The following is a 16,459-nucleotide window of genomic DNA, read 5'->3' as shown; positions in this document are numbered from 1 at the left end:
ATAAGCTCTTCTTGTTAATTTTTATTTCCTTGCTGTCACTTTCTTTATCTTTCTAGTTTTCCTTTGTTGGATTCTGAATTTATCCCAGTACTCAAGGCTGTCACTGACTTTTGCTTCCTTATATGTGTTTCCTTTCAAATTTATACACACTTTAACTTCCTGGGTTACACATGGTTGGGTTATCCCTTTCAAAATCGTTCCTCCTTACTGTGATATGTTTTTGCTGAGAGTCATGAGTTACTTCCTCAAATGTCTTCCATTGCTTCCTTATTGTCTTTCCTGCTAATCTTATGCCTAGTTCACTCTATCCCCATTTCATTGTAATTTCCTTTATTTAATCTTGAAAATGATATGGATTCACCTGAATTAGAGTTTAAATATTAAACGGTGAGGAAATAGTGTATACACTTGGCTCATGTTCCCTTAAGTTTGAAAGGTCTATAAAATGATAGAGGAATTAGATAGGTTTGGTACAGAGAAACTATTTTGTTCAAGGGGAAATCCAGAAAACGGGAACCCAATCTTACAATCATATCTGAACAGTCCACTTCTTGATCAATGGTACTCAACCACAAACTTTGAATCCCAAATAATTTTGTAAAGGAAGTGACCAGGTTCATGAAGAACCTTTCTGTATAATCTACCCTGAGATAACTTTGCTGATTTGAAAACTCTGAGGGAGAGGACATTTCATTACAGGATACAATCAATAAAGATAACAAAGTTTCTTTCATTGGTGAAAATCTGTTCCTGCCTACTTCTGAAAAATTCTAACAGTTTGAAAGTTTATTTTCCATGGAAGTAATACCATGGATTATATACATATAAATTGACTTCTGTAACTTATGGTGAAAATTAATTAACTTATTGTGTGCCTGGTTCTAAATCAAATGTTTCTTATGTGAAACCTCTTAGCTTTGGTGTTTCTGTTTATGGCTGTTTCAATATTTCAAAGAGTGCCTCCTGCACAACAGTTCTCTTAGGTTACTGGTTCTCAAACAGTTTTTGGTTGATGGACCCATTTTCAAATGGATTAATAAGTGTTGATTCCCTATCCCCCAATCTAAATGAAAATAATAGAAATTTCTCACATATTTACTTTTCGGAATATAGGGTTCATCAATGAATCAGTAGAGGGACTGGAACGGAATTTTTCCAGGCTTGCCTGATGTATGGTGAGCAGAAAGGTGATTGATGATATGAAAACATTCATCATCTTATCAGCCAAGAAGTAACCTTCCTGATTCAGCAATGTGCCTGTAGAATACTTTAAAGCATTGTACCCCCTTTCTCTTCCTGGAGTGGGTTAGTCTCAGTGGCTATTGTTGGTGTCACTGGTGTCATTTCTGGTGTAGCTAAAGAACAAATCCAGTTAAGGCACACTATTTCCCTTGAAACTGTTGATTGGTAAACTCCAGCAGAAATTGGTGCATGCATACTTCCTTTAGAAACTGTGTTGTCTGTAAATTTAATGTACCATTTTAACTACTTTGTTTACAGAACTGTCTTGACATTTATCAGTTCTATTTACATTACCATACATGAATATTCTATTCATTAGTTTATAATTTTTGTTCAGTTTATCTTTAATTTCCCACAGTAAATAAGTACAACTAGATCAAGGTGAAGGTAACTAGAACTTGATGATAGTTTGTTTTTCCTAGCTCAATAACCTACATATACAATTCTATTTCTGTGAAATAGACCCCATAAGCTGTAGTGATGGTGATTTAGATCAGATTTACCAGGATGTTGCCAGGAGTGGAGGGTTTGAGATATAAAAATAGACTAGAAAGGCTAAGACTTTTTTTTTGCTAGAGCATAGGAGTTTGCGAGGTGAAGTTTATAAAATCATGAAGTGCTTGGATAAGCTGAATGACAAGGGTCTTTTCCCCAGGATGGCAGAGTTCAATACTAGGGGGCACATTTTTAGGGTGAGAGGAGAAAGATTTAAAAAGGATATTAGGGGCAACTTTTTTTGACACAGAATGGTTTGTATGTGGAATGGACTGCCAGAGAAAGTGGTGGATGCAGGAAGAGTTACAACGTTTAAAAGACTTTAGGATAAGTTCATGAATAAGAAAGGTTTGGAGAGATACGGACCAAGCACGCAGGTGGGACTAGTTTAGTTTGAGAACATTGTCAGTGTGGACTGGTTGGACAGAAAGGTCTGCTTCCATGCTGTATGTCTATGATCTGAAATTTCTTAACTGTGGTTTCAAGCTGACAATAAGTTTGACTGGGCAGTAAATGGGAGAGTAAGGGTAGTAGTGACATTAATAATCTCAAATACTCAAAACTTGACTATGCAAAACCATCATGAACTGATGCTATGCTAGAAGGGTCACATAAATTGTAAAGTCAAACTTATTTCCTTTGTGGTTTCCTGAATCCACTAGTATGAAGCAATTCATTCCAATATTAACTTTTGAATTCAATGTTAATTAACGTATTTTCTAAAATATCTCCTTTATCTTTCAAATATACTCTTTCGTATCAAGCTGGCAGTCTGCAGTAAACTTTTGAGCCAAGCTCTTTCCATAGATTTTTCTCCTTCCTATGTTGTTCTTGTGCTTTTATTTCCTACGTAAGTTCAAAACATGATGAGGGCTATGATGCATGAAGACACGGAAATGCTGAGCATGGAAATATTGAAGGCCTAACCTTGAATAAGTTGGCGTTAAAGCTATTGGCGAAAGGAAAATCTCTGCTCTAGTGCATTGATCTCTAAAGATTAGGAACATAGGGACAATAAGCCTTTCAGCTCGGCAAGCCTGATCTGCCATTTAATAATCATGGCTGATTGAACACTTCTGTGCATCTTACCCGCACTATCACAATAATGCTTTATGCTGTTCCTAATCAGAAATCTATCAATTTTCATTTTAAATATACTACATATACTAAAACTGAGGTCCCAAAGTCCTTTGGGGTAGAGAAATTCGAAGATTTACATCCCTCAGAGTAAATAAAATTCACATCTACACTTTCCAACCGGATAACCTCACATTTTTCCATATGATATTGAATCTGCCATGTTTCTGCCCACTCACTAAGCCTGTTCAAACCCAACCTGCTTAACATCTTCCTTACAAAACATATTCCTACTTAGCTGTGTATCATCTGCAAAATTGGAAGTATTACAATTGGTCCCCACATCCAAATACAAGTTGATATACATTGTGAGCAACTAGAGCTCAAGCCTCTTGCAGTACCTCACTCGCCACAGCCTACCAAAGTGAAAATGATCCATTTATTCCTACTCTCCATTTTTCTGACTGTTAGCTAACCCATACCAGTACACTACCACCTGTTTCTTGTGCTATAATTTTACTAAGCAACTTTGATAGGGGACTTCATCTTGAAAATCCACGTATGCAACATCCTTCAATTCCTCTTTATCAATTTTGTTAGCAACATCCTCAAATAACTCCAAGCACAATTTCCCATTTACAACTCAATGCTGACTCTGCCCAATTGTTTCCATATAGGCGTTCAACTATCATGTCTTTTATTATAGATTTACATCAGTAACAAGGAAAATACTAGAATCTAACAGATTTGTAATGCGTGGCTTTCCCTAGTGCTTCTTTCTTAAATTTTGGAGTGACATTTGATAATTCCTTATCTGCAGGATTCTATGCAAATCTGGAAGATGACCACCAATATATCAACTATATCTATAGCCACCTCCTTCAACACCATGGGATGAAGACTATCAGGTCAGGAGCTCTTCAACTTTCAGCTCCATTAATTTCTCCAGTACAATCTTCTTATTAGTACAAAGTTCCTTCACACCTTACTATTCCTCATCACTAGTGTCTAATTCTGGGAGATTTCTTGTATCTTCTTCATTGAAAACAGACACAAAGTAATCATTTAGCTTCTTTGCTCTCCATTATAAAATATCCTGAATCTGCTTGCAAAGGGCCCACATTGGTCTTAGCCAAATGTTTCCTTTTTAAATACTTGTAGAAACAATCTATTTTACAGTCCATTTTTGTTTTTTTTATAGACTACATTCATATTATATCCTTCCTTTCCTTATCAGTTTCTTGGCTTTCTTTTGCTGTATTCCAAAACTTTCCCAGTTCTCAAATTTATTTCTATTCAGTTGTGCCTTTTAATGTATTTTTGGAATTCCCACAGCTAATTTGTGTCTCATACCTTCATGACGTCTGTTATCCAAATTTAATGCTCTTGCTTCAGATTGAACCACCTTACTTTCAAACAATATTCTTATTGCGCTCATGTCTAAAGGTTGTTTTTCAAGATTAATTATTTTTCATATTATACTAGATGTAAAATAGCCTGCTCCTCAACATGCTTTCTAGAAAAACCATACCCAAGACATTCTAGAAACTTGCCCTCCACCGCTTTAGTGTTCAATTGGTTTACGCAGTCAATATATAGATTGAAGTCACTTAACATTACAATGTTGCCCACACTGCTTTCATTTTCTGATTTACATCATGTTCCACACTACCGCAACTATGTCGTGGCCTATAATTAACTCCAACCAATATCTACTGCCCCTTGTTGTTTCTTAGTTCAACAAAGATTCCATATATTGTTCTTTCAACCCGAGATCCTCCCTTACTAAAGTACTGAAGCCATCTTGTAATACCAGCACAACTCCACCTCAGAAGTGATGACCAATGCCATGAAGGTTCAGCTAAATGAAACAGAATCTTACGGTGAATTTAATGCTGAGGGTACATCATTTAGAATCAAAACACCAAAAGGAAGCCACCAGGCCCATCATATTTACGCTAGCACTTTACAACCTATAATTAATCCCATTTCCCTGTTCCCTACAGCCATACAACATTTTCACCCTCCAGCTATTTTTTCAAACCTATGATTCAATATGCTTTCAACACTTTATTTAAGGTGGTGCATTCCAGAACAAAGTACCTCCATGTAAATGAATAATTCTCATCTCCTTGCTGGTTCTTTTGGCTATTACTTTGCCTATCCCCACAGGATATTGATTTGTATGTTCCTCCCAACTTACTCTATCAAACCAGCCCGGGCTGGTTATACACCAAAGGCATCCTCCCTGTATCCTAGTGTTAATGTTGGGATGAGCCCACCTTTGCTTAACCAGCTCATCTTGCTTTATTGGGCAACATCCCTTTAATTAGTGTAAGGTGGGGCTTCTGTCTACCTGCAAGAGGAAGACCTGCTAAGTAGAGGTGACCTGCCTGCCAAGTGGAGGATAGCCGGTCCGTACCACACAAGGATCAGTGGTCAATGTTGATATTGCAAGCCTGGGAGAAAGGGACCCCATGGAGGCCGCGATTCCAGCGAGTGCAAAATAACAAAACAGGGAGTAGGAGTTGGGGGAAAAGAGAGTGAATTCCAGTTGACACAGATACCTATGGAAGGAGGCAGCCCCCTCTCACCAACTAGCAGTCTGCAGGGTTAACCTGCCACTTGGATGTATGCCTCCACCGTTGCCCACTAAATCAGAGCAGGATATAGCCTTAACTGCCCATTTCAAGGCATCAACTGGGTCATGAGCAGGCAACCTATTCAGCAAGTCCCTCACTGCCCATAAAATGGGGGTGTGTGTGGGCAGGCTGACAACAGGCAAAATGACAATATCCATGTGCTAATTTACAAGTCAATTTGCATGTTTTACCATCCTGTAGGAAACCTACAAAAGTCAGCCTCTCAGAATCTGGAACAATATTAAATATTCCAATCTTCCCTAAACCATCTCTGCTCTAATGAGAAAATGTAAGCTTCTCTAGTCTCACGACATATATAGGTGTAGGTACGTAGGTGAGGCAGGGTCTGCAGATGAGAAAGGGATTTCATATACTGACTTTTAAAAACTACAAAAATTGGCAATTAATCAGCCTTCCAAAGTCTTCAATTCATTGCATTACAAGCAAACCACAAAGTCACAATTGTATAAACGTTTTTCTAGTTCACTTCCAGATGCCCATTATAAAACAACCCCTCTATAATGGCTCAAAGGGCCAAAATGGTTGCATTCTGTACCTAAACTTTTAGGATTTCATAACATTCTATTAACCTCAAAACAACAGGTTCTAATTGGCCCATGAAGTTTAGGAATTTCACAGAAGCTTAAATAAGTTCCTCTCTCATTTTTATGGAGGAGAAGATTGCTACTTGATCCACAGATCAGATGTGAGCACATGTAAACAAAACTTTAATCAATACCATGTTCCAAAACCTCAGCTTTATTTGTACAGATTAAAATACAGTGTAGATGGCATTCTGTTACAGCAATCTAGTCTTCCATGAACAATTTTCTCTTTGTAACAAATACAGAACTATATGGAATTTCAGTCCCTTTCTGCTAGAGCAACAAGATGTGCATCTATTTCAGCTTCTGAAAGAATCCTAGGGGGAAAAAGAATAAAGATTTTCATGCACAGGTATGTTTAAGAAGACAAATGATTAAAAAGAAAGTAGTTAAATCTAACTATAATTTGTGCTACTTTACAATTTCTAAATTGTTCAAAGTAAAATTCAACATATTTCAAAAATAAAGACAGTAAAGAGAAAGTACAAACAATAATGGAAACTGTTTTGATATAATAATGAAACAATTCACTTATTTAAAATTTGGCTTCTGGAGTGCAGTTTACTCAAGTACTGATATTTTCTAAGCAGCCTGTTCAGAGATGTTATGACACACCACTGAAGTAAGGAGGACTTGAACCCAGACCTCCTGACTCAGAGTAAAGTACACTACCAACATGCTAGAAGCGCACTCCCCATGTAGAAAGGGACCAGAATTCACCAGGCTTCAGCAAGGCAAGGAACAATACTCATCGAGTCTGGTGCCTTCGACTACTCGGCCACCCTGATGCTGCCAACAGGTAACGTTTGTTGGGATATTTTTAATCATTACGTCCAGATATGTTATGACATATCAAGAGCAAGTGGGACTTGAACCCAGGCCTTCTGGTTCAGAGATAGGGACACTACCACTGCATCACAAGGGTCCATGTTTGCACAAGTGCTGAGTACTGGCCTAAATATCATACACTGTTTGAAAAATGGCACTATTCAGAAATTGGTTTTCTTTGAGCCAAGTTTCACACTAGAATTGTAAACTGGTACTTGTGGTCTGGCTGCCTGTTAAGTCCTTGGCCTAACATGTCAGTACAATGAAGTCAAATCAGGAAGGCTGTGCAGCCAATTGGCAATTGCCATTTTGCAACTTGCATCAAAAGCTACTTTAAAAAAAAATCTTATGTCAGTACGAGATATGTAACACCTCTGTAGATCCGAGCATCTAATCTCAGCATGATTAATTCTCTAGCCCATGTCAAAGTGGCCATGAGGGTAAGCGGTGGCATAATGGTAATATCACTGGACTAGTAATCAAGAACCCCAGCCAATATTCTGAGGACATGGGTTAAAATCCTATGGTGTTGGATGGTGAAATTTAATTCAATTAAAAAAAAACCTGGAATAAAAAGTCTAAAGGCAATTATTGTTTAAAAAAAAAAAATCTGATTCACTAATGTCCTTTAAGGAAGGAAACCTGTTATCCTTGCCTGGATTGACTTATATATGATTCCAGACATCCAGTGATGTGGCTGTTTCTTAACCACCCTCTGGGTAATTAGAGATGAGCAACAAATTCTGACCACAAAATATACTTTAATAAAAATGGCTTAGCCACATTTTTGCAAAGGTGTTTTCAAATTCCCCTAACACTGAACTCATAGACCACATGAGAGAAGATAATGTAGCTAGGGATTTAAAAATGAAGTTTAACAGAAATTTAGACAATAAATAATTGCCATAATTAGGCACATGTACTAATTCAGAAAACAAGATTATTTTAAAGTTACCTAAATTTAGGGTTATCCACTGTCACCACCCCTACTTCAATTTCAGATGGTTTGAAGTCAATGGACAGGACTGTGGACAGGCAGGTTATTGCCGTCTAGAAACAAAACCAAAAGCATTACTTCAAAAAGATAGCAGAATTCTTTTTAAAAAAAAAAAATCACTTTTCAGATCACAAGCAATAGAAACTAACTTTCAGCATATTAAACAAAAGGAGAGAAAAAGTTAAGAAAATTCAAATTAATTGATAGTGATAGGCTTAATAGTTTCATACCTCTACAGTTTGTGCGTATATCCAGTCAAGTTTTTTCTTAACTTTCTTTTCCAAGAAGCTTGTGGCTTCTGTCTGTTTGACTCCTGCAGCAGTGGCCTTGAACCCACAATAATAACCAGCAGGATCACACTTGTAAACCTGAGCACCAAGTTCTTCGTCAACACCTACCAGAATCATACCTGTAAAACACAACATTGAAATTGGAAAGTATTTTTTTTAAATGCACTGTACTTATGCGTGGCATTTAACAGAAACATAGAAACTCATGGTAAGGAAGGGCATCCAGCTCATCACACTCTTGCTGGTTCTTTGAGAGATCAGTTCTACTTAATTCCACCTCCACCCTCCCACTTCTTACCCATAAACCCACAAGTTCCTTAAATTATAAACTATTAAAGTATTTAATGGAAAGTAAACGAAAAGGTCTGATTAAACTTTCTCTCAACAATTTCCCTGCTGCCAAAATAATATTCAATCTTGATCACTTAGCTGTGAATTGTTACTTAGTGTCCTTGTCATTCAGTAGAAGTATGAATGACACAAAGGTAACATTCCCACATTTTAGCAGGAACATTTCTGATACTGAACTAAATCCTACAAGGACCTGAAGTGGCTCAGGGTGTACATCACAAACTGGTACAGATCCACTGCCCTCCTTTGTTTTCAATTTTAAATTAAAAAGAATGGAAAATACGTAAGAGTTTCAAACCATATTCATCAATGAATTCTATAACTTGTTCAATTTGGAGCAGAAGTGATGTAGAAGTGATGTAAATGCTGATTCTCTTCATTATTCATTAAATCAGTTAAAATTAATAAATGCGTTGGAGATAATTTACGCAGGTAATGCGGATTTTGAATGAATGAATGATTTATTTTTCAACAAATGAATGGTTTATTGTCATGTGTATTTTACAGTAATACAACAAAATATAGTGAAAAGCTTTCATTTGTCACCTCAATTCGGCACCATTTTGAATAAATTAAGAATAAGGGAAAAAAAGATATAGCTTAAAGAGAATTCAACAGTACTGAGCCAGCTTATCACCATCAACGATGCCTGCGCTGCCATCCCTCCTCTACTGCTTCCTCGATGTGTATACTGGACCCAACAAAAGTTGAAGTTACCAATCCTCAGGCCCATCTTTCGGTGCTGGTCCATTACTGCCCTGCCATGGCCTTGCCATTGTCTGTGCCAGACCAACCAATGTCAGTCACATCTCTCACCACTGGGCCCACCTCGTTGACGTTGCTGTGTTGCCTTATTGCCACTGCTTCACCGTTGTCAGCTCTAGACCCAACCAAAGACCAAGTTGCTGATCCTCAGGCACCACCTTTCACTGCTGGGCCTACCACGCTGACATTGCCTCCACCAATGTAGCAGGCACGAATGCCAATGCCAGGTCCTGTGCTCACTCCAGAAAAGTAAATAAGGGCTTACTCGAAGTCTGTGCTGGGCTCAAGCAAGACCCTCTTGCTGCCATCAATACCATCATAGCTCAGGTCAAGAGGTAAGTAAAGGTATTGAGAGAAACAAAAAGATAGGAAAGCAAAGAAAGACAGTCAGAGCGGAGGAGCTCCAGTTTAGGAGCCCTACTCCAATGCTATCTTGTTCAAGCAGGTGCCTATAGGTGTCACACATGGGCATTATTCATACAGATCACAGACTATTTAATTGTGGAGCATCACAAACATTTACATCTTGTCCCCAGTCAAATTTATAAGGATTGCATCATGGGTAATTGAAAAATAATCCAGGATGGGAGTTCTGTCCAATATTTATCCCTCACTTAACACCACTAAACCTAATTATCTGATCAGTACCTCATGCCTGTACATGAGACCGCACCGTGAGCAAATTGGTTGTTGCATTTCTCTACAGGACCAACAACAGTTCAAAATGCTGAGTTGGTTACAAAGCACTTTGGTTTGTTAAAGGGACTATATAATGCAACTTCCTCTTTGTTTAATTTAATATAGAAGCAATGCTGAGAATTTCTTGTTCACTGTGGCTTAGTTATTTGACTCTACTAACTCACGGGTAAAGTCTTTTTTAAAAATCGCATTAAGATAACAAATTTTGCAGAAATGAAAGATTGCCAAGTTTAATCAGTTGACTTTTTCTAATTAAGAAAATAATTTGGGAAGTCACAATAGAGGGACCATCAAAACAGATGACTGTCTGGGACATTACAGTTTGCAAGTACATGCAAAATAACATTACATTAACCTTATCAGGCATAAAGAAGTTGCTTACAGCATCCCAGAGGTCTCATTTCAGCATTCTGTGTATATACTTGGGAAATGTCTGCAATCCGTTTGCACAACATGTCTACTGGGATATCATAGCCATATTTGTACTTCCAATTTGCAGCTTCATATCGAGCTCTCTGTACCTGGGACCTGCTGTCCGCTGTAAAGAAAAGGGAAAAAAGACGTAAAAGGTCGACTTTCAAGAAACGTTGATATTCTCAATACTGATTTATTTTCATTGTTAATTTTAGAAAAAGGGGGTCTTGTTGCGCAGCAGGTATTATCCCTGCCTCTGATCCAGGTTTCAGGTTCCAGTCCCATTCGGGACTTGATCGTCACAAGGTACATTCATAATGCAGCCAACGTGGTTAGGTATCAACTCATCAATCCTTCCATTATGTACAAACAATAGGCAGCATGACTAGGAAAGATTCCTGGTCAGCTATGTGATGAATTGGAAGTTGTAGCTACCACCATCACTAGTCATAGTTCCAGACTACAACATACATGTAAGAGTTCACATCACCACCACAACTCCAGTTGGCTGGACTTGATGGTTCCAATTGGCAGCAATAATGTATTTCCCCCATTCAAGTTGGGGTGGATTTGGGATCTGATCCTGCCTGCGATGGAAGTTATGGATTGTGGACGGGATCTGCTTTTGGGCCGAGACTTTAAAAAGTATTTTAGAGATCTGATAGGTGCAAATGTCACCATAACAAAAGAAGGTACTAAGATGAAACAAGTAGGAGAAAAATAAATCAATTAGTAACGGTAAAGGTAACACTGAGTATAGGATTTGAAATACCGTGGATTGGAAAGGAAGAGTATTTTGAAATCCATGTCTCATCCTGTGGTATTGTGTACCTCTCCTTTAACAATGTCCTCCTTTTCAATTATAACTCAATTTACTTGTTGAACATGCCAATGCTAAGTTATCAGATACAGGACTTGGTCAAAATAAAAAAAGTTTTTGAAAATGCTTGAAATATTTTTCATTATGAACTTGAATCATTAACTGTTTTTCTCTCCACTGATTGACCTAATCAGTATTTCTAGCATTTCCTGTTCTTTTAGAAATTTGCTGTGTCTACTTTTGCATTAGCGTCAATAATATTATTCTTACTTTTTCGCATTGCTTTTAAACATGGAGTTATTTTGCATCAAAGCCAGATAGCTCAAAAGGAAAAAACTTAATCGGAATCAGTTTTTCAGGTTATTACCTGTCATTCCTGTCATTACACATCCTATGTTTTCCGTTATTCTGAACAGGTGAGTGACTGTGTTGGCATCCAATAGCTTATCCTGAAAAACAGCAAATTAAACCACTGGATTAAGGATAATAACTAAGAACTACAGACTGCATCTTTGTTCAGGCATGGGCACTATTGCTAGGGCAAACAGAAATGTCTGTCAATTCATTATAGCACTCCAAGCAGGGTGCACAATATCTCTCATTAATCATGAACTTCAGACCTTCTGCTCTGTGAATTCTCATTCCCAGATTAATCACAAGTGAACTTATACATACCACTTGATAGTATGAACAAACTACAGAATACTTTTGAAGACCAACAGTACTGAAAGGCAATTATCTCAAGAATCTAGGGTTTATGTATAACACTGTTATGATCCAACATAATTTCTAATCACACAATTTCTCTATTAGAGGCAGCCTTTCTAATTAATGAGCAGGATATCATTGGATAGTTGACCTGTTTATCAACATTTATTGATGAGTAATTTTTAAAAGTTATTTTCTATTCAACCCGTCCAGGGCTGTTTTTACACACCTCTAGAACAGGTGGGACTTGAACCTGCATCTCCTGGCTCAGAGGTAGAGACACTACCACTGTACCACAAGGGCCCCATATTGTCGTGTAATTATATTTTCTAAATCAGCCTGTTCAGAGATATTATTACACACCTCTGGAGCAAGTGAGACTTGAACCGAGTCTTTATGGTTAAGAGGTTGGGACATTGCCACGGTGACACAACAGCCCCTAACTGGCATGTAATTGTCTTTCTACATAGATGAATTACAACTGGCCACAATTCAATCTCCACAACCTTTGCTATGTTGAAAACTCAATTATAAAATTGGACAGCAGTCTTTTTGGAGATTCCGCACATCAAGATTTGATCAACCCAAAAAGCATTCATTCTATTTCTCTCTCCAGCTGCTCTCTGGCCTGCTGAGGATCTCTAACATTTTCTGTTTTCTTTCAGATTTCCAGTTCAGTTTTGCTTTTATTACCACATATTTTACATTATAAACAGAGTAATACAGACAATTAACTGAACAAAAAAAGGAAACAGCAATACATCTCCAAGTTTAAAACAAAAATATTCCCTGTAGACATTGGTTTGGCCATTACAAACTAAGCTATCTCAAACATGAAAAATGAGCAAGGATACAAATGAATTCAGGTCACCAAAAGCCTAGTCAGAGATAGATTTTAAAGGTGAGGTTTGAAGGAAGAGAGAGAAATAGAATGAGAATTCCAGAGTTTAGGGCCTAGAAAGCTGAAGGCACTTTGATGAGCATATGGTTTAACATTACAGAAATTGGGAACTTCTGCCCTGAACCAAGTCTATATACACAAGTGTTGACCTCGTGCTTTGACATTCTAATACCTCAAAAACTGCTGCCATTCAGCTAAGTTGACACACAGTTGAAAAGTTTTAGTCAGTGTTAAAAAATTCCAAATTCCAAATTTGAGCTATCAGACACAACAAAATACAACCCAAACACTATCTACCACTGAAATCACAGATTTTACTGATGTATGGCACGAGGTGGGTATTCAGCTCTCTATGTCTGTGCTTGCCAAAAAAAACAACTAGCCAGTCCGATCTCATGTTCAGCTCTTGGTCAGTAGCTTGTAGGTTTCAGTTTGTACTTCAAAAGATTGTGGATGCTCAATCATTGAATATAATTTTAATTAAAAGCTGAGATAGACAGACTTTTGGTCACTCAGGAAATCAAGAGGTATTGGGAATAGGGTTATTTGGTCTGCTGCTGTTCCCATTTCTTATGTTCCCTGTGTTAGCTACTAAAGACAAATGTCAATATGCCTTCTTAAACATCTTACCTATCTGTGTTGCTACTTTCAGGGTACCAAAGACATGCACTCAAAGTCTTTCTGTTCTTTTACATTACCTAGTCTACCACCGCTTATTTTGGATTCCCTTGGCTTTGTTTACCTTCCCAACCATCTCACTTAACTCTTTTCTATACTGAATTTCATCTGTCAGTGATGTATAAAGAAAATGATCATGTCTCACTAATGAACTTATTTTCCACTCAACAGGCAGACTATCTCAGTTCTCTCTCTACTCAGTGTTACTTATGCATATATTCATACATTTGACCCCATTTATTTTCTTTATATTGTGCAGTAGGTAGATATTATTAAGATTGATTTCAACATTTAAATTGAAGTGATAATATAAAAATACTGCTGCTTAACATATGCAGGATGCAATTATTTCAGTTAGATTTTAAATAGATCATTTGTGTACTCTTCCAGTTATACCACACCAAAATATCTAAATAATAGTCTGGCAGACTGACAGCCCACTAGCATGTGTAATTTTCTTGCTCCTTTCCTGAATAGTGGTGGTTAGCAGAGAATGGACAATGACTGCTAGAACTATTCAGACATTTACAGCCAGGTCAGATCCCATTTGTGACTAATGTCTACACACATGTCTCTCCATGGAATCTCATGATGTGGAGGTTCAGGTGTTGGACTGGGGTGAACAAAGTCAAAAATTTCACGACACCAGGGTATAGTCCAACAGGTTTATTTGAAAACACAAGCTTTCGGAGTCTCACTCTTCCTTCTGCAAAGGAGCGAGACTCCGAAAGCTTGGGTCTTCAAATAAACCTGTTGGACTATAACCTGGTGTTGTGTGATTTTTGACCAGGGAATCTCAGGCAGAGATCAGAAGTGGGCAGTTTACTACTTACCATGGATAACTTACAAGGCCTTAAATTAACTGAGGTGATCTGGACCACATCAATTTCTGCTCATTCTGAGGTCAGCTAACTCCATAGTGTACAATTTAGGAGTAAAGCAACATAGTCTGTTCGACCATCTGATCCATCAAGACAGCTTGATTATTCACTTAACTTAGTTACTGGCTAGGAACACACATTTGTTTTTTAAAAAAAGACAATTCGGCCCTGGGATGTAAGCAGCATTATCAAGGCCAGCATTTACTACCCATCAGTTGCCATAAGGTTGAGGGTGATGGGCTAACTGGGTAGCTTGCTGGACCATTCTAAAGAGCAGTTAGCAGTGAACAATATCAGTGCTGGAACAGTCAAACTGATTAGAAACTGAGGTTTCATTCCCTAAAGCACACAATTGATCTGCTTGAGTTTACAACAATTCCAAATTCACTTTTTACTGCAATCACCCTTTCATTTCTTGATTTTGCCATGTGAATGCAAATTTCTGAGCTTCGATTTAAACCATATGCCTACTGCAACACATGGACATTATAACTTAGCAACGGTTCCTTATTTTAAATGGTTTTTATTGGTAACACCGTTTCAATTCCTTCTAGTCAATTCCCTCTATTCAAACGTAGCCACTTAAAAAATATTTCAGTTTGTACTCACTGGCACTTTCTTCTGTGTAACTATTACAGCACAGTCCTTTCCACGAACAGCGACTGAAGTGAGGCCACCCTGGTTTATAGCCTTAAAAGCATATTCTGCAAAAGACACAAATTCCCTAAGGCATTGATGACACTGAAACGCAAGTCAAATTCAGTTTGCTGTGGCGGATCTCATTCTGAAAACTTGAATCATCACAAAACCATCGCTAACATTTACTAGATGTTGACTATTTCAACAAATTATAACAAATTATCATCCACACATCAACAGCAACATCTGAGCTGCCCACAACCACCACATTCTCTCTGATCCCACCCAACAACTAGGATGTTTCCCTTCCAGGCTCACTCCCCTGAGGTTAACACCTTTCCCATTAACATTTCTGCATTGGGATTTAACCCTTCTCACCCCTCCCCCTCCAATCTATTCCGGGACTTCCCACTACACCATTGCCTCTGAGCTGGGATTACTTCACCATATCTGTGTTACAGCTGACCCAGGGTTGCTGAGGTAACTTACCCCATCCCTCTGGGTACTGGGATTATTTAGACCCCCCATTCTGTGATGGATCATTTAGTGTTGAGATTTCTTACCCCTCCACTCAGTGTTGGGATCATTTATATCCCCCACGTGTGCTACTCTTATTCCAGTGATGTCTTTAGTCCCCTGTGCTAAAATTATTTACCCCACCCTCTGTGTTGGGGTTGTTTACCGTCACCCTCCCACTGTGACACGGTCGTTTACCGTTGCCCTCCCACCATGATGGGAAACTGACCAGCAACCCCCCCCACCCTTCTCCCTTTGGTGATGGGGTTATTTATTAGCATGCTCCCCCTCCTGTGATCAATTATTTACCATGTTCCCCCATCCGCTACGATGGAGTAATTTACTAGCATCCAAACCCCCCACACTTACCCCTGCAGTGGGGTTATTTACCTGCCACACCAAACACCCACTGAATCGGGGTTACTTACCTGTATCCCACTTCTTGTTGTAATGAGGTTATTTACCCACCTGCTTCACTGTGATGGGTTTATTTTCACTCTCCCCTCCGATGGTGGGGTCATTCCTCTCCCCCCCCCCGCCCCCACCCCATCCACTGTGGTGGGGTAACCTCCTACCCACTATGATGGGGTTATTACGCCATCCACCCCCCAGTGATGGGGTTAATCCCCACCCCGCACATAGTGAGGCAGCTTTTTCCTCACCCTTCCACTCCTTGGAGACAGGGTCACGACCCACCCCCAGTGATGGGGTTACTTCCTCCTCCAATCCTGAGTGACGGGGTTACACCCCTTCCCATCCCCATCCCACCCACAGCAATGAGGTTATTCTCCTCCCACCCTCTTCCACACAGTGACGGGGTTATTCCCCTCCCTTTTTCTCTCGCCCACCCAGTGATGGGGTATTCCCCTTCTCCTCTCCCCCCCAGTGATGGGGTATTTTCTCCTCTCCCC

At 38.8% G+C, this 16,459-nt stretch overlaps 1 protein-coding gene across 2 annotated transcripts in view; it reads right to left on the bottom strand.

Annotated features, from left to right (window-relative positions):
• Positions 1–6,199: 6,199 nt before the first annotated feature.
• psma6a (proteasome 20S subunit alpha 6a) overlaps positions 6,200–16,459 on the bottom strand; it is a 20,599-nt gene continuing 10,339 nt past the window's right edge. For both annotated transcript variants that reach the window (XM_048599702.1, XM_048599701.1), the window contains exons 2-7: positions 15,003–15,097; positions 11,593–11,674; positions 10,374–10,529; positions 8,117–8,295; positions 7,845–7,939; positions 6,200–6,378 (exon numbers count right to left, since the gene is read on the bottom strand). In XM_048599702.1, the coding sequence (XP_048455659.1) occupies positions 6,321–6,378; positions 7,845–7,939; positions 8,117–8,295; positions 10,374–10,529; positions 11,593–11,608 (504 nt within the window). In that variant the 5' untranslated portion in view covers positions 11,609–11,674; positions 15,003–15,097 and the 3' untranslated portion in view covers positions 6,200–6,320. The remainder of the gene's footprint in view (positions 6,379–7,844; positions 7,940–8,116; positions 8,296–10,373; positions 10,530–11,592; positions 11,675–15,002; positions 15,098–16,459) is intronic.

This window comes from Rhincodon typus, chromosome 8 (assembly GCF_021869965.1).
Source record: "Rhincodon typus isolate 14 chromosome 8, sRhiTyp1.1, whole genome shotgun sequence".
NCBI lineage: Eukaryota > Metazoa > Chordata > Chondrichthyes > Orectolobiformes > Rhincodontidae > Rhincodon > Rhincodon typus.
The sequence above is the reverse complement of the archived record's forward strand: the minus strand, read 5'-3'. Positions and strand labels throughout refer to the sequence as shown.